Below are 18,712 nucleotides of genomic sequence, written 5' to 3'. Positions count from 1 at the left end.
CTTAGTCTGGACAACTAGGCGATTTAGACAAAGAGTTGTGTCGAGAAGGAATGATGTAATTTGGCTACTAGGATAGTTTGCTTTCTTGAACGTCTGTAGTATTTTGTTTACATTAAGGCAATATCGAATAGATGGGTTGCAAGGTTCAGTCTGTGAAATTTGGCAAGATGTCTACTTGGGCTGTAACTTGAGACCGCAAGCACTTTCGGTGTAATCCGACTAGAAAAGTTAGATGGCATATTGTAAGTGATTGAAATCTTTTATGAATGATGAATCTAAGTTGCCCCATCTTTGTTGCTGTCTTAATCTGTTAATCTTGAATGGTTGTTCCAATGGCTTAGTGTATGAATTGCAATCTGGGTTGTATTTATTTCCGCGTAATTTGGGTGTAGGTGTAGTCTGTGCTGTAAACTAAGGTGTTAGTCTAGTTGCAAGGGCAATACTGCACGGGAGCAAACTCCCCTGTGACAGTTGGTACCTGAACTATTATGAGTTTGTCCAACTATCACGAGGTCAGAGTTTTCACCCGTGTGGCATTGGCAAACAACTCATGTGGCATTGGCAAACAACTCGTGCGCGTCAACCTTAGGTCTACACAAACTGTACCCAAACTACGCCTCCACCATTGCGATCGTTAATAGACTTGATACCAACTGTCACGTTTTCTCTATTTATGAGAGATTGCATTGTTTTATACCTAGCTCATTCCATAATGGAGACCTATACACATACATTAACTTAGGTCCAAAGGAATCTTCCTAAAATATCTTAGTTGTCATAAGGTCTTATCTCATGTCATTCATTTAATATTTGTTGCCTAATTCATTTAATAATTGTCAAGTTAGTTGTCTCATATCATAGGATTAAGACACATGTCTTAGTCTTACTCCCACACCTCTACATTGTTTTTATAAGAAAGACCTTATATATTTAATCAATCATTCAACCATGTAAAATCAAGCATGCTATTCTCACCATTTTCTCTCTTGTGAAGGTTATTCTTGGTTTGTAGCTCATCCTAGGGTGTGGAGAGTTCATAACCAAATCGTACAGTAAGAAATGTTATACATGACTGAATCCACCCAAGATTTGTGTTTCAATCCTCTATACCTACATTCCTTGACATAATGTTTCCTACCAACATCCAACCTAAATTGATATTCTTTGATGCAATTATTGTAATATTTCTTGATGCTATAATGATATTTACTGATAGTCAAAATTAAAGAAGCATAAATCAAATTCAATACAATAAAATAAATTCATCCCAACCCTCTACCTTGTTTTTATAAGACATGTATCACAGTCTTTGTCTCAATCCCCCCTCTACCTTGTTTTTATAAGAAAGACCTTATATATTCAATCAATCATTCAACCATGTATAATCAAGCATGTTATTCTCGCCATTTTCTCTCTTGTAGAAGGTTATTCTTGGTTTGTAGCTCATCCTAGGGTGTGGAGAGTTCACAACCAAATCCCACAATAAGAAGAGCTAATACATTACTAAATCCACCCAAGATTCTTGTTTGAATCCTCTCTACCTACATTCCTTGACATAATGTTTATTACCAACATCTAACCTAAATTGATGGTCTTTGATGTAATTATTGTAATATTTCTTGATGCTATAATGATATTTACTGATAGTCGAAATTAAAGAAGCATAAATCAAATTCAATACAGTAATTTAAATTCATCCATGAAACACATATCTACAAGATAGATTTTTTTGGAACTTCTTTCTACACCCAATTTTAAGTTACACCCTAACTTAAAATATTACCTCACCTTCTTATATAAAAGAATGCACATGCATTTCTTACTTTGTGAACGCTAGTACACTCTTAATCTCTAAAACACACTACATGCAAATTGTTGCACTCTTAAACTATTATTATTGACTCTTGCATGTTTATCTTTAAGACTAACCAAATGACTGATAGTGGATTGCAACATGTCCCTGCATCAATCTATCCTAGTTGAAAACACTTGAACCCCTTGATCAACCTACAATACGTTCTTCCCTCATATACAAATTTCTTCCTCATATGCCACATCTTTAACTTACTTTTAATCTATTCATTGATATTTGCCTTCTTTTCTTTATTATGTGTTGTTTCTTTGAACCACTTCTAGAATAACTAAAATGACTGCATAAGTAGCTTGCAGCATGCTTCTCAATCAATTTATCCTAGTGGACAAGTATTGAGTCTCTTCACTCAAGTTCCAATTAAAATCATCTCTCCCTCTTTCTCTTACAAGCTGCATCTTCTTTGTAGCATAAGACTCTCCTTGTAGTCGGCTTCACAAACTAATTTTTCTTCTTCAACCATTTCCTTGCTTTCCTTGCTTATTATATGTACATATGTCTATTGCAAATTCCCATAATTTAAAGGTCATTATCACTGCTACATCAACTATTTATTATTGATTCTCTTCCTCCACAACCTTGACCATTTCATTGTCTTAAACTGTGCACATGGTTTTGAGATTGGAATCCTCTGGATTGATTTTCCAGCTTAGTCTCTAAACTTAATATACAAGTCACACCGCGATCCTTCCCTTCGCAATTCTACTTCCACTTTTTATGCCATTCAGAGTGCTTCCTCAAGACTCTTCAACATTTAAAGAGAAGATTTATTATTGATCCACTCTTCCTCCACAACCTTGACCATTTCTTTGTCTTGAACTGTGTAGATGGTTTTGAGATTGGAATCATCTAGATTGATTTTCCAGCTTGGTCTCTAAACTTACTATACAAATCATAGCGCGATCCTTCCCTTCGCAATTCTACTTCCACTTTTTATGCCATTCAGCGTGCTTCCTCAAAACTCTTCAACATTTAAAGAGAAGATTTTGGTCCTTGAATGAAACTTACTAGACAAATCATAGCACAATCCTTCCCTTCCCAATTCTACTTCCACTTTTTATGACATTCAGAGTGCTTCCTCAAAACTCTTCAACATTTAAAGAGAAGATTTTGGTCCTTCAATGAAACCATCAAATAAATTCATCCTAGTGATCAAACTATCCAATCCTTCTGAAAAACAAGACTCCCCAAGCTATCGGTTATTACAATGGAACTAATCAAATAAAATTTGTTCAAAAGTACGTGGTCAATATTGTACTTTCCCATAGCTATGTCAAATTGGTTCATTCTTCTTATTTTTTGTATATCCATATCTCTACTGTAAATTATTTTAACGTCATCGTCATTGCCACATCAACTACAAACCATTAGTCCTTTTCCACCACACCCTTGAGAATTTATTTTTCTTCCATCATGTCCACTTTTGTGTGGTTGAGAATCATCTCCTTTTTCTCCAAGATTAACTTGTCGGATTCCTTGGTAAAGATGCAAGATTCCTTGTTTAGTTGACTTTATAATGTAGCTCTTCCACTGCACATCCCACTTCCAAATGTTCAACAATGTAGGATCCCCGACATTGAAGTATCATCAAAACTTCCAATGTTCCCTGAGCTTTTGTTGTTTCCTAGATTGGTTATCAGATTTTGTGACCTGACCAATGTATTAACTAATCAACCCTCTATTTTTAGCACAAAAGTTCCTCGTCTTACTAATCCCTGAAAATTCAATCCCGAAGAGCTGCCAAACATATTATCGTGAAACCTATTGATAGCAGGAATTAAAGAAGCACAAATCAAATTGCACAAAATAAAATAAAAAATTATTATGATAAATACAAATCCATCTATAAGTACGTGTAATGTCCCTCAATTTGGGAATTAGAGAGAATTAAGTCAAATGCATAACATATTTTAAAATAAATTAAATGGAGCTCAAGGCAAATTATTTTTAAGTCCTTTAAATATTAAAAAGGAGGTTATTAGGTGATGAAAGCTAAGTTACCGAATTCGCACCTTGGAGCTCGGGTCCGGGTCCGGATTCATTCGGGTCCGGATCCGAGCCCGGGTCCGGGCAGGGTCCGCATTTTGGCCTGCGGGTCCTCCCGGGTCCGTGCTATTAAAAAGGAGGTTATTAGGTGATGAAAGCTAAGTTACCGAATTCGCACCTTGGAGCTCGGGTCCGGGTCCGGATTCATTCGGGTCCGGATCCGAGCCCGGGTCCGGGCAGGGTCCGCATTTTGGCCTGCGGGTCCTCCCGAGTCCGTGCTTGCACGGACCCGGGAGGACCCGCAGGCCAAAATGGGGACCCTGCCCGGACCGGTCACGGACCCGAGTGAATCCGGGCGGACCCGCGGCAGGTGGGGCCAAAAAGTGGCCCAAAAAAGCAATAAAATTATGTTTTTTTCATTAATTTTTTTGCCAAACCCTAAAGTAAGGCCTATTAGATGCATTTCATTCATCTAATCTCTCATTTGCTTTGTCATTTTGCTCTCTCATTTTGGTGTGGCCATTTTGCAAGTTTGAAGAGAAGGTTGTAGAGATTGTTTGTGGAGTCTCAAATCCTTCAAATAATCAGTGTTGAATGTTCCAGGTATGCATTTGATCCTTCCTTTTGCTTCTTTCATAGTTTGTTTTTAGTTTTTTAAATTTTTTATATTTATTGTTCTAAATTTTTATCAAGTTTTGTATAAGTTTTGAAATATTTTTTTTAATTTGTTTTTATAGATTGCAAGAATCCAAGAATGAGTAGTCAGGGTTCAGTGGGTCGGGTGGGATCCCAAAGATTTAAAATTGATAAAGGCTCTCCTTTGTGGAAGTATACAACAAGAATTGAGCAATGTGCTGGTGGGGGAGGGTATATATGGAAATGCAATTTTTGCCAAAACCAATATAGAAGCTCCTATTTCCGGGTTAAACATCATTTGATAGGTCCACCAGGTCAAGGGATTTCCATGTGTGAGGGCCCCCCAGAAGGAGGTAAAAAAGGGTTGTCGGCTCCTCAAATAGCAGGCATGTTAAAAGAACAAGAAGAGGCTGATAGGTTAGTGTCAAAGGCAAAAAAAGATAAGTCAAACCAAATACCACCAACACCACCCTCTCAAACAATTAGTAAACCACATCCCTTCCTACCTACCCCATCTATGGATGAAGATGAAATAGAAACACCCGCATCTCGCAAGAGAGGCCCATTAGATACGGCATTTGAAAATGACAAGAGAGAAATTGCTGACATAAAGGTTGGGCGTTGCCTCATTACAAATGGTGTTTCATTCAATCTAGTGAGATCCCCTTATTGGAGAGAGATGGTGAAAGCAATAAATGATGCACCTCATGGTTACCAATCCCCTGGATATGAAAAGTTGAGAACCACCATATTGCATAAGGAGAGAAAGAATGTAGAAAACCTCCTCAAACCAATAAGAGATTCTTGGATCCAAACGGGGGTGAGCATTGTCTCTGATAGATGGAAAGATTGCAAAAACCGTCCATTAATAAATGTGATTGCTGTTTGCCCCAAGGGGGCAATGTTTTTGAAGGCGGTTGATTGTGAAGGGCAAGTAAAGGATGCAAATTTTATTGCCCAACTTTCATTGAATCCATAGAGTCCGTGGGACAATGCTAAAGTTTGTAAGGCTGCAGGTGCTTTGGTAGAAGCACGATATGAGCATATCTTTTGGACACCATGCACTGTCCACACCTTGAACTTGGTGATGAAAACAATGGGCAGCCAAATTGAATGGATGAAAAATGTGTATGAGGAGGGTGAGCAGATCCAAATGTTTGTGACAAACCACCATATGTCACAAGCAATTTTCAGAACTTTCTCCCGCTTGGAATTATTGAAGGTAAATTTTAAACTTTATTTAGCTTCATTTATCATTTTAATTTTTGTGTCATACTTTACAAAATTTAATACATATTCTTAAATTTTTGTGTTATCAACTTATCATATTAACTTACAATTTGAATTAACATGGTAATAGGTTGCTGAAACAAGGTTTGCTTCACACACAATCGTCCTTAGACGACTTGTGAGGGTGAAAGAGGCATTGGGTCAAATGGTTATTAGCAACAAATGGGGTGGATGGAAGCAAGCTGATATAGAAAAGGCCAAAACTGTAAAGGATTTGATCTTGAGTGATAATTTTTGGAATAGGGCGGAATATGCATTAGAACTCGCCGAGCCTATCATGTCTATGCTTCGGTATGCCGACACGGATGAGCCTTGTTTGGGGAACATATATGATGCCATGGACTCTATGCTAGAAAGAATGAAATCAGTAAGTTTAAATTTTTATACAATACTTTATCCTTGTCTATTGAGAGATTTTGATTTTTTATTTTAATTAAGTTATTAACACTACATCAAGATAACTTACATGTACATCATTTGACATCCCAGGTCATTCAGAGGAGAGAGCAGGATCCTAATACCTTGTACACTAAGGTGGAGAAAATTGTTCTACATCGCTGGAACAAGATGACTACACCTTTACACCTCTTGGCATATGCACTTTCTCCTAGATATTATAGCAGTGAGATACTTGCTATTCCTGGTAGAGTGGCACCATATAGAGATCCTGAAGTTGCTGCTAGGTATAAGAGGGCACTTAATAGGCTCTTTGGTGATCCTGATGTGGCATCAAATGTTAGGAGAGAGTTTGTTGATTTTGTCTCAAGCAAAAATGCAGAGCCTGATGCAATCAATGATCAAAGTAAATTGGATGCCATTGGATGGTGGTACTTACATGGGGAAAGTTACATGTACCTCCAACCTCTTGCCATTAAGATCTTGTCACAAGTATGTATTTAAGTTTTTTTTCCTTTTCTTATGGCCACTTAGCTTGTCGAATTAGCACTCTTAAATTCCTATTGTATTGTAAAATTACTTAGCTAATTTTTTTCAATTTGTTGGTTCTCTCTAGGTTGCAAGCTCTTCTGCTGCTGAGCGGAATTGGAGTACATACTCCTTTATCCACTCAGTGAAGCGTAACCGGTTGGGTTCAAAGAAAGCAGAGGACTTGGTATTTATTCACAACAACTGGCGCCTCTTATCACGCAAGGATCCAGGATATAAGAAGGGACTAGAGAAGTTGTGGGATGTACTACTTGAGACTTCTAACTTGGATATGACTGTCCAAGATATATCTAGAATTGCCTTGCTAGATGTTGAGGAGGACGAGGACGAGGATGTGGCTGCATCTGGGGCTAGTGGAACCGGTTTGGGTTCCAATGATGTGGAAAATGTCAATGATATAGATGAGGATGAAGCCATTGATCCCTCATATTTTGATGACCCATTTGACCCTTGAAGGGCATTTGCATCTTTGATAAACTATGTTTAAACATTTGTCATTGACTCATTGAGTCATTTATGATTTATCACTATGTTTCACAGTTTCAAACTTTATTAAGTCATAATTTATTATCTATCAATCTGATGAAGTAGTCTATGTTTTGAAATTCCATTTTGCATTTTAGTAATTCAATGTATGATTTTATTTACAACATTAGCATAGATTAATGAGTGAGTATTTAATGTTTATCTTTGACATTTGGCATTGATCAATAATCAAATAACATTGATATATTCATACCATGGAATGACTTAGTTTTACTTTTACAACTATATGAGTTTATAATTTTTTTTGCATATATATATATATATATATAATAACGAACCCACCCACAAACCCAAATGGGGAAAAAAAAATTGCCTGAACCCACGAACCGAACCCCGAACCCGAATCGGCAACTTAGGATGAAAGGGAAAAAAGACGAAAAGGCAGGGGAAGGGAGTTGAAGGGTCACAACTTTGAGCATTAAAAGAAGGAAGCTTCATTCAATTTGGTATGCTTGGATTTGGAATTGTTTGCAGATTTCTCTTGGAGAACAGGAAAGCTCTGACTTTCAGTTTCCAGAACCAAAAGACGGAAACCTTCAGGCTCTTCTCAGTTGATCAAGCACCAACTCGGTTCAACTTGAGTGGATTCGAGAAAGATTTTACGTTACTTTGAGCTTTCCAATCTGACTGTATAACTATTTTTAAGATTGGACTTTTTATGCAATGTTAGTGTATTGCTGTTGTACAATGCAATAATGTATTCTGAAGAATTTATGAGTTTTTGCTAGTCATGTTATCATATTGTTGGTTATTAGAATACAATAGCAAATCTGAAGTTGTTTTGAACTGCATACTTTAATGAGCATTTATTGGTTCATTTGCTGGCTATATGTGTGGTTTTATCCGCAAAAGATATATTGTGTTTTCTGAAAACTGTTGGTCAGAACGATTGGGCAAAATATCCATATGGGATATTACAGTAGTATCAAAGCATCAATCTTGCCATCCTGTGGAGTTTGTACCAAAAAAAATTTACAAAACCTAATTATCTTGTAGGAACAAATATTGAGGACAAATATTCTTGAAATTATTTTTGGAGCCCATTTATTAAATCACCACATCCAGAGATATATTAGAACGGGCCCAATCCAATAATATATGCTCGAAACATTGGAAAAAGGGAGGCTTTGTAATATTCAAGAATATTGTGGAGATAATTTTACTATTGCCGCCAAGGATATCTGTTTAAATACAGAAGTACGAGAAGAATAGGTTGTGTGTAAAACGACATACAATCTTTGAAGCAAAGTTGTACTATCAAAAGGACTGCAAACAGTATACATTCGATGCCTTATTTCCAAGCTCAGGTTTTTATTGGAATCGGAGGACTGTGAATATCTGGTGGACGTCATTAGAAAATTGAATCCTCGAGTCCGGGTCTGGAAACGACACTAAGAAACCATTCTTGGGAATAGTTGTTGGTGTTAAAGGAAGCTGAGTCATGTCCACCACAACGGCTTTGGCAGGATTTTGGGATGTCATTACTAGAATATTTGGTTGCGTTGAGCGCAATAGATGTTTTACAACAGTATCATTATGCATTCAGGGAAGAACTCACATGTTGTGATAGACGTGTCTAGACACAGATGCAGAATAAGAGTTGGTGTCGTTTAAATTTCAAGTTGCTTCCAGAAACGAAAACTTGAACAAAGTCCCCTATTCGCATATTCCTCATTGCCGTATGTAATTATTGTGCACATGAGGATACAATTACAAATACAGTCAGCTAATAAGTATTTTTCGTGCTGGAGTTACAGTCTTCAAACAATAAATTAATAAACATTATTAAAGGGTAGATGAAATATTTGTTATGATTCACATCAAAGGAGAAACCGACGTTTCCCATGAAGATATTCCTCTTATTCAATTTGATTTTTATATGAGCATGTGTCCATGCCTGATGAATGTAACAGCAGATATGATTAAGTCGTGAGGAGTTTCTAAGGGACACGGTATCTATTTTTGGAGTCAAGTGCCAGGTCGGGATTCTGCAGGTAGGAGAGAATTCAACAACACATAGCCCGGGGAAGTTAAGGTTGTTAAATCTTTGCATGCCGTAAAAGTTAGTGGGAAGATAAAACAACAATTCTGGTGTAGTCGTTAGTGGGGGAGACACGTGCTAATTGGATGGTAGCTTGGCAAACAAAATTCCTGTCGTCTGGAAAGGTTCTTCATAGCAACCGCTATGAATAAAGTTGAATGATTTTGAAGCATTTCTCTAAGTCGGGCAATTATATTTTGATATGAAGTGTCATAGATATTTGGGCGGAGCTTGTGAAGACATTTAATTCCGTGGGCCCAGTGATTAGTTTAACATTTCTAAGTGATTGGTCATCAAAATATTAATTTCCTCGTGAGGACATATGTACGTTTGAAATCAAAAATTGAAGATTGTCGAAGATACAATATTGCAATCGGCAAGATATATTGTGTGGTCCACGGTCGTTTTTCCTATCGCATCGTTCCAAAAACATAGTGAGAGTTTTATGTATTGCCCTGAAGAAATCTATTGGAATCCTTTCTTAGACCCACAGTAAGGGGAGATAATTGCAAATAAGAAGAAACTGGAAGAGTGTCGCAGAAGTCTGAGAAACCTAAGCTTGCCATCAGAGTCGATTAAGACAAAGTGAGTCCAAAATATTGAATTCTCCAACAGTGCCCAACAAAGACAAACGGCAAGGTGGTGAAGTTGTTGGTTAGACTTAATAGCAAACAGGCAAATGTGTGGAGGATTCTATCAGTGAGGAGAGAATTGCAAATAAGAAGACACTGGAAAAGTATCGCAGAAGTCAAAGAAACCTAAGTTTACCATCAGAGTCGATTAAGACAAGGTTAGTCTAAAATAGTGAATCCTCCAACAGTGCCCAACAAAGACAAACGACAAGGTGGTGGAGTTGTTGGTTAGACATAATAGCAAACAGGGAAACGCGTGGAGGATTCAATCAGTCAATTCAATACCAAAAATAATTTTGGTCATGCAAAAAGAGGGAAATTTCTGAGAAGTGCTTCGAAGATTGTGAACTAGGATTTAATCCTGTGGAAGTTTAAGTTGATTTTACATTTATGATGCATTAAATTGGGGAACACATAGAACTTGACTGGTTACTGGGAGCTAATGGAGAAAAAATGTTCAACATCGTTTCTATTACTTCTCCTCCCCAGGTGACTGCGAAAACAAATGACACAGGTCTATGATCTGTATAGAAGACTGCTGTACACTCTAGAAAAGTTCAATACCATTCCTTATGACTCATCTTCGACAAGTTTGTGAGTTACATGCCTAGTAAATGAGTAGATGTTTTAAAGTTTAAACTGGGACTACAGTTATGATATCAATTAATGTTAATCATAGGGACTTCAAGCTTCTTCTCTGAATAAATACTTCTTCGTGCTCTAAGTTTGTTGATAATTGGCCTTATTTCTGTATAACTGAATTTGAATTGGGCACAACATCCATTATCAGAGGAAAGTTTTTCAAAAGCTTGTCGGAGGAAGAGTAGACAACATAATGTGTTGACATGTTTGACAAATATATGGTAGCAACTTAATGAAGCTTTCAGGTTGAAAATATAAAACAAGCACCAATAAGGTACAAATTCATCCCTTACGACAGCTACAGTTAATTCAAATAGGCATAGAGCAGCAAAACAAAGGTTTAAAAAAAATCTCACAGAATTATCATTCATAGGAACACAGTATTGTATCATGAAAGACAAATAACATGTCTGCAACTGGTTGACATAATTCTTAGAAGGGAAACAAGGTTAAAATAATTATAAAATCAGTAACAAACAGGTGAAAGATATTATTGTTTAACCTCAGAGTGGAACTGGTGAAGGAGTGAAGCGAGGTGGACTCAAAGAATTGTGAGATTCTAAATTGAAACAAATAACAATAGTTTAGCTAGAATTCTTTCTGAAACAGGTAGCAAAGTTGAGCTAGAATTTATAAGTGGGGAAAAGGGCCTCAGCATATTGATCAATTGGAAGGATGCTTAACCATGGTAGAGCAAGAACCCCTTAATTTATTGCAAACAACTCTTATTCCTATAGTGACAAGGTTAAATCAACATAAGTGGCTGAAGATGACAAGATAAAACTATTAATCCATTGTTGATGGTTTTCAAAATCTTGGGGATGGTAGTAGTCATTATTTCCCTAGAAGGGTTAGAAGGGCAGCTATATTGAAGTCATTCACAGAAATTAGATTATGCAATCTTATGCTTAACAAGGGATTGTATGATTTAATACATATTATGTTTCAAAATCTATTAGGCATAATCAGATAAGAACAAAATGCAGATGTCATTGCAACCATGGAAAACATTATGGTTATGACAATTAATGAGAGTGATGCTCATTTCCAGCTATTTCTACAAATGGTGTTTGCAATTTCAAATAGAGAACAAAAGGCTTCAAATAATGCTTGTAAGTTGGTCAACAAGGTGTTGACGCAACATAAGCCAAAAATTGAGAAGTACCAACAAAAATGGGCTAAAGAAGTACTAAATGCAAGGGAATTACAGATTGTAAGATCCAAGGAAATGAACAAGAACCAAAGGGGGAAAGGGCAAATCTGTTTTACTTGCAAGGATTTTTGGTCACTTGGTCACACTTGTGAGGATAACAAGCAGGAAGAGTCAGCCCAAGAAGTGCAGATCAGCATTGAGGAAGTTGAGGATTCGTCACTCCAACTTCAACATGATAAAGGCCATAAGAGGGAACCTGCTATGGATGATGGTAAGAATCACACTAGCATCTTATTTGGTGAATTTGAAGTGACTATTGACAAGCATTTTCATAAGAATGCTTATCTACAAGATATGTCCAAAAATGAAAATGAACCTCCCCGTGAGGGTGAACTATTTGAAAACAATGGTGTAATAGTTGACAAAACAATACAATTGAAGATAGAGGAAAGTTTTGAAAATGGTGCTGCTGAAAATGAATCTAGTATTCAAAATCTAGAGCTAGATGATGTTACTATAGGGATTGATTTGAACGATCAATCAGAAGTTCCAATTAAGGTTGATGATTTTGGAGCATATAATGATATGGTCATTGCAGCCTTAGGACATTTTGACAAAACCCATAAAAACATTGAAGAAACCATATGGGAAGTTAAAAGTACTGAAAAGGAGAAGGGAATAATGAATGGAATCAATAGTGCATATCTTCACACTCTAAAAGGGGCATTGGAAAGAACGAAATTAGATTACTTGAAGCTGCTCAAAGATAGGGACATGGCCATTGAACATGCAGAAGATAAAGAAAAGAAGGTGGATGAGCTTTGCCTTCAATTGAGTATGACACACTACTCCTTATATCAAGGCGAAAATCAGGTTTCTATGACAACCACTCTGATGGGAGATGGTCTTAATTAAAAAGCTAGAGAATCATACAAATGGTAGAAGGGATTCATACCCTTGGTGTGGATGAAGAGGAACTTAGTATCCCCACATCACCTTATCTATGAGGCTCATTTATGTTGAAGAAGACTGTAAGGACTAGCAAGAAGAGCTCTGATTTTTATGACAGCAGTTGTATATCTTCTCAATGCCAAGTGGATAGAGATGAACCAAGTGAAACTAATTTCGAGATTTCTCTTGATGATGCTCTTTTATTAATGGAGATAGTGACTTGGCTGATGGTATTCATAGTGAACGAGGAGATGAAGATTCCTACAGCTCGCCTATTGTTTTGTCACCAAGTTTTTATGATATGGCAGCCGCCTCCTTATTGATCGGTGATTTTATTTTTATGCATACTCCAATTAACAGTGGTTGCTCTGCTTGATCTGCTATTAAATTTCCAGATTTGGCTTAGCCTTTAGAAGATAGTGAGTTGAAGATTGATCTCATCTTGAGGCACATACCTTATGAGATGGTTTTCCGTCCAGTACAAGGACACAGTAACAACATAGGCATCATTCCTATTCCTAATTCAGTTCATAACAACGGCTTCTGGTGGTCCTATGAGTTGATCTTCATACATTTTCGTGGTTTTGGTCAATTGGTCAATTCATGATGATGATAGGTTGTTAGACACCCATTTCTACTCCTGTGATCAAGTTGATAGGCTGATTTGGAATCCAAGTGTTGACAAGATGTATGCATGCCATTTTGTGGATTATGTTGTGATACTACACAGTTTGAGATTTGAGGCTGTTATGATCAGAGTCGCGTGACCTACAGACACAATAGTGCTTCCTAGATTAACATGGGATCCGAGGATCATAGTGATAGATGGGTCACATTCTTGTTTTTGGTACCACGGCATGGCAAATCTTGACTTCAGAGTTACTAGTACAAGCTATGGAGTGGCTTGCAGATGGATATGGGACCCTGGTATTGGTTTGTGGACTTGTGATTGTTTGAAGGCAAGCAATCTCAAGGATAAAGGACTATAATGTCCCCTAATTTGGAACATTAGAGAAAAATAAGTCAAATGCCTAACATATTTTAAAGTAAATTAAATGGAGCTCAAGGCAGATTATTTTAAGTCATTTAAATATTTAATAGGAGGTCAATAGGTAACGGAGAAGAAAACAAAAAGACAGGAGAAGAGAGTTGAAGGGTCACAGCTTTGAGCATTAAAGAAGCAAGCTTTATTCATTTGGTATGCTTAGATTTGGAGTTTTTTGCAAATTTCTCTTAGAAAATGGGAAAAGCTTTGGCTTTCAGTTTCCAGAACTTGGTAGCAGAAACCTTAAAGCTTTTCTCAGTTGATCGAATGCTAACCCGATTCAACGTGGAATGGATTCGAGACAGAGCTCACCATTGTGCTTATAAGTTCTTTTGAGCTTTCCAATCTGACTATATAGCTGTTTTTAATATTGCACTTTTTATGCAATGTTATTGTATTGTTGTACAATGCAATAACGTATTATGAAGAGTTTATATGATTTTTTGCTAGTCATGCTATTGTATTGCTGGTTATTATAATACGATAGCAAATCTAGAGTTGTTTTGAACTGCATGCTTTAATGAGCATTTACCGGTTCATTTGCTGGTTATATGTGTGGTTTTATTTGCAAAATATATATTGTGTTTTCTGAAAACTGTTGGTCAAAAAGATTGGGCAAAATATCCATACAGGATATTACAGTACGAGACATATTACAGTTCTTATCCCCCCCAAATGCAATGAGATCCCGCCCTGTTTCATAGGAAAGCATACATGCACACTTCTGAATTCTAAATATTACCACTATCTTTCTTTAGTAAAATTCTACTATAAACTCCATGCATTTTACTACACGCTTTGCATTTGCCTGACCCTAACAAAGGTCCTAAAATGCTGACTGAGACAACACCGTTAACGTACTTCTACTTTGGTCCGGTATGGCAGTTGCATATTCTTCGTTATGGATTACATAATCTAGCTATTTCTATACTAAATTTATGACTGACCGGGCTGCCACATGGCCCCGCATTGTACAATTCCCCGAGGAGCAAAATGCAGAAGGATTCTAGTTTGGCTAGTAACTAATCTATGGCTATCATCGAAGAGATTACCCTGCTTATTCACAACATAACTAACCAATATTGAACACACTTGGCCTACGAGGAAGTTCAGAAGAGTGCGGTGTAATGGGGAAAAAAATTGTTGAATGAGAAAAGCAAATTATCAAAATTTTGGAAAATACGGTGTATCTATCCAAAAGAATGGCACTGTTTCAGTGAAGAGATATTTCATTGTGCCGTTTAGTTGACTTGTAGGTCGATCGTGGAGCGCGGTCAGAAACATCGATGCTAAAAATACATACACAAACTTCTACTTCGAAAAATGAGTTCCATTGTTGGGAAAACCAGAAGAAGCAAGGCAGACTCGATCTAGTTATATCTTATATCTAGACCTAAGTAGTACATACACTTCCTACAAACTAAGCTCCAATATGATTTCCACTAGCAAGTACAACGGATTCATACACATATGCAAGCAAGAAGAATATAGTGAGGAGGGAACATATCATTCCCCTCTGCTCCACTCTTTATTCTTCACTCTCCAACCAATGCAAGATCTAGTATTTCAAACTGTAAACACCAAGAGTGTTACAACCCACCTGCAAGTGCAAGTACAAGCGCAAGTGCAAGGCAGAAGAACAAAACCACCACCTCCAGCTGCTTTACCGCCATTGCCGATGCCTTTGCCCTGTGCTGCTTCTGCTGCGTTCTCTTCTTTCTATTATGGGGGAGTTTGTTCTGAGGCAAAATTTGTCCGTTGCATTACAGGGCATCGTGCTCAAGGCTCTAGATAATTAGAAATCTCAATAGTTAATCGACCTCTTCTGACAAGCGACCCTGTAGACAGCAAAATTCTAGATATAGGCGTTAGCATGGTCAAGATCAAATGGAAATGGGTTGCCGCAGGAAACAAAAAAAAGGCTGTTGCTTTGTCGTGAGTAATGGTGGGGCACTGGGACCATGTGCCATATGCTTTTTCTTTCTTTTTCATTTTTTCACCGTGGTGCTCCTCCTCTTTTCCTCTCCATTGATAGCGACCTCGGCAGTGAGTGCGAGAAATAATTGCGTGACGAGACTGCACTGTACCTACTCACCATAGAAACAAAATTTTAAATAATTAACTCCAAATTCAACACACTGCCGAAACAAAAGTCGCATTTTTAAGAGTCTTGGCAACGGGACAATTACAGTGGAGCTCCAACGGTAAAATTCCACCACTGCACCAAACAACTTCGTTCCCCACAGGCTCTGTTGATGACGTCTAGTCATTTTCTTCAACTAAGGGTTGGCCAACCAAGTATTTGAATGAATACAACATTTTTCTATCTGTATGAATAATGTTTGTGGTGTTTAAAAATTCGAGCACTGATTTAACGTAGTGTTGAAGTTTGAAATTATGTTTTTCAATTTTATTTCCATTAAAATAGAAATGGGATAATTTATTTTTTCTAATTTAGTTTCCTTAAAATTGTAAAATGTAAAACGAGATAATTTATATTTCCTAATTTTGTTTCAAGTTAAATAGTAAAATGGAATAAATTTTTTTTTTTTTCCATTCTTTATGTATTTTTTTAATTCAATGTAAAGATAAGATAGTATTTAACTTTTAGTTTTCTATTTGAGGATTTGGAATTAACAAGGGTGGTTTCTTTCCACCTAAAGATGTATAAAAACTATTCATCACATATATATGTGGTGTAAAATATAAATATTAAGGGGAGATTTTGGGCTAAAACCTAGAGGAGAGATTGGTTGTGTTTTTCATGGATACCTTTCTTGGAGACAAACTTATAATATGTAAGGGAGGGTTTGTAAGCATAATTCTTTAAGGATTTTATAAGTTTCTTTGTTTTTCAAGAGAGAGTCATACATAAGGGGTTGAGAGAGATATTTGTTTTTATGCAAGTGGTTCTTCTTCTTCTACATAGGTTTCTGATAGTGGATAGGGTTTGAATGATGTGTCTTAGTTTAGATTTATTTTCCTCTGTTTGTATCCCTCCTCGTTCAATTGAATCTTCCTAGGACTTCAGGTATGGATTGAATTTATCGATTGCACTATTTGTTTGATAAAATATGGATATATTTATATGTTCTCATGATGTATTATATCTGTATTTTTAATTCTTACAGTTATTTTAAAAGTTAAGAGCTTTAAAAAAAGATTACCATGTATTTTTCTAGGGTATTTAGCAACTATCTTTTGGGTATCAGTTATTTGAATAAGATGTTAGAGGGTTGTAAGTAAGCATAGGCTTTAAGGATCTTATTTCTTATATATTTGGACCTTCAATATATCGAATATGGTTTTGATATCATGTATGGTACATTTTGGTTCCTTGTCATGAGTTTTGAAGGCTAAATTAGGGTTTAGAGTTGTTTAGAGAACTAAGGACAACTAGAGGTTTCCTAAACCCAATTTTAACTAATGTTTTGGTATTATTATGGAATATTTATTCAATATTATGTGGTTTCTTATGCTTTATGGTATTTTCTTAAGGATAAGGTAAACTAGGTGCTCTAGTGAGTGGCTCATCATAGGTGTGAAGACCCAGAAGTGATCGATAGAGGGTCCTATGAAGTAGGAGATTCAGGGCCTTACATAGGTTGATTTCTATGTGTCAATTTGGTAATCAAGAAAAAAAAATTAATAAAATGAACTGGGTATTGGGGGATTTGAGTTAACACATTAATAAAGATAAAAATATTTAAGAGGTCACATATGCCTTGTTGGAGTACTGAGATTGTTGGCAATTTTGCTAAGGTAGATATTGGATGTTGTCATTTATGGCAACATATCTTCAGTATGAAGATGGAAGACTTTGAAGATTCAGTTAAGGCATTCATACTTAGAAAATTGTCTAAGTATCATACAGTTTATCTAACTAAATAGATGGAGTTTTGGTCATCACAATTTTTTGAGGTACATTGGACATGTGCAAAGTTAGGTATGGGTACATGAGATAGTAAAGAATGCATGGTTAAGTTTGCATGTCAGTACAGTCAATACGGAATGAGTTATGGGCAAATCACCAGTTATGGCAATGTACAGGCAAAACGGAGCATGTCAAGGAATTGGATATTTTGAGTTTTTTACCAAAATAATTACTTAACTAATTAGGGACGACATCGTAGATGTTAACCCTAAGAAGGAAAGAGTTGGTAATATAATTTGTAAAGTGTGTAAAAGGTTAAAAGTTGACTAGATAGGAATATTACAATTGTAAAGGTATATAAGAAGATTGTAATATGCGAAGTTTAGAGAAATTGTCAAAATTTGATATGATAAATAGTTTGTGATGAAAATTCTAATGTATGATTAGAGGTATATGAGTTTTGTGATGAGCAGCTAAAGCTATATCAGATATTGAAGATATAAGAAGTAGAGTAAAGAGGTTTTTATATCTATCTCTTTGTATCAGGAACTACATTGTATATTGCATGTTTGGGCAGTGGACTCTTCTTGCATACATTTTGTATTTGTATATAACAACTCTTAACAAGATTGAGGCTTCTAACAGGGCCTAAGTTCTCCAACAAGGACCAAGACACTATACGCATGTAATAGACTCCTAATAGGATCAATATCTTTAATCAAATACTTTTGATTAGTGGATCATTTTGTGGGTACCATCGCCACCGAGGTTTTTCCTTGTCCAGGGTTTCCCTAGTTAACAAAATATGGTGTTATGAGTTCTCTTATTGCATGGTTATGTTTATTGTTTAGCATAATTAGTTTACTTTCATATACAAGTTATAAGGTAATTCATAATATCCAATTTTGAGCTAAACTTTGTAGAATATTGATTCACACCCCCCCCCCCCCTTGTATTCCCTATTTCTAACAATTGGTATCAGATCCTAGTTACTCGGAAGGGCCTTATCATCTTGAGTAAGACCCATAAGGATATGGAACAGTTATAGAAGAACCTAGAAGAAGCTCTTGAGTATATTGACATTATCACTAAAGAAAGAGA

At 36.4% G+C, this 18,712-nt stretch overlaps 3 protein-coding genes and 1 long non-coding RNA gene across 4 annotated transcripts in view; 2 read left to right on the top strand and 2 right to left on the bottom strand.

Annotated features, from left to right (window-relative positions):
* LOC149572995 (putative receptor-like protein kinase At1g49730) overlaps positions 1 to 15,819 on the bottom strand; it is a 94,783-nt gene extending 78,964 nt beyond the window's left edge. The window contains exon 1 of the mRNA XM_089814139.1: positions 15,338 to 15,819. Within this exon, the coding sequence (XP_089670265.1) occupies positions 15,338 to 15,410 (73 nt within the window). The 5' untranslated portion in view covers positions 15,411 to 15,819. The remainder of the gene's footprint in view (positions 1 to 15,337) is intronic.
* LOC149572997 (uncharacterized) lies at positions 3,856 to 6,215 on the top strand. Its single transcript, XM_089812303.1, has 3 exons — positions 3,856 to 3,996; positions 5,472 to 5,714; positions 5,853 to 6,215. Exons 1-3 carry the CDS (start codon positions 3,856 to 3,858, stop codon positions 6,213 to 6,215), a joined length of 747 nt encoding a protein of 248 aa, XP_089668429.1.
* LOC149572996 (uncharacterized) lies at positions 6,588 to 7,305 on the top strand. The gene is made up of 2 exons (XM_089812095.1): positions 6,588 to 6,670; positions 6,795 to 7,305. Exons 1-2 carry the CDS (start codon positions 6,632 to 6,634, stop codon positions 7,179 to 7,181), a joined length of 426 nt encoding a protein of 141 aa, XP_089668221.1. The 5' UTR covers positions 6,588 to 6,631; the 3' UTR covers positions 7,182 to 7,305.
* Positions 15,701 to 16,027, bottom strand: LOC149572994 (uncharacterized). The gene is made up of 2 exons (XR_016359998.1): positions 15,927 to 16,027; positions 15,701 to 15,824 (listed from the first exon to the last, which is right to left on the bottom strand). It is a non-coding gene; the product is annotated as an uncharacterized LOC149572994 (long non-coding RNA).
* Positions 16,028 to 18,712: the final 2,685 nt, after the last annotated feature.

The sequence above is a fragment of the Cupressus sempervirens genome, chromosome 2 (assembly GCF_028749045.1).
Source record: "Cupressus sempervirens isolate cs-2001-9-10 chromosome 2, ASM2874904v1, whole genome shotgun sequence".
Lineage (NCBI taxonomy): Eukaryota > Viridiplantae > Streptophyta > Pinopsida > Cupressales > Cupressaceae > Cupressus > Cupressus sempervirens.
This window is presented reverse-complemented; position numbering and strand designations above follow the sequence as displayed.

Coding starts and splice junctions, on each gene's coding strand:
- LOC149572997 (XM_089812303.1), top strand. CDS start 3,856: ATGAAAGCTAAGTTACCGAATTCGCACCTTGGAGCTCGGGTCCGGGTC. Junction 3,997..5,471: donor TCCGTGCTATTAAAAAGGAG/GTTATTAGGTGA, acceptor TTGAATCCATAG/AGTCCGTGGGACAATGCTAA. Junction 5,715..5,852: donor CCCGCTTGGAATTATTGAAG/GTAAATTTTAAA, acceptor ACATGGTAATAG/GTTGCTGAAACAAGGTTTGC.
- LOC149572996 (XM_089812095.1), top strand. CDS start 6,632: ATGTACCTCCAACCTCTTGCCATTAAGATCTTGTCACAA. Junction 6,671..6,794: donor CCATTAAGATCTTGTCACAA/GTATGTATTTAA, acceptor GGTTCTCTCTAG/GTTGCAAGCTCTTCTGCTGC.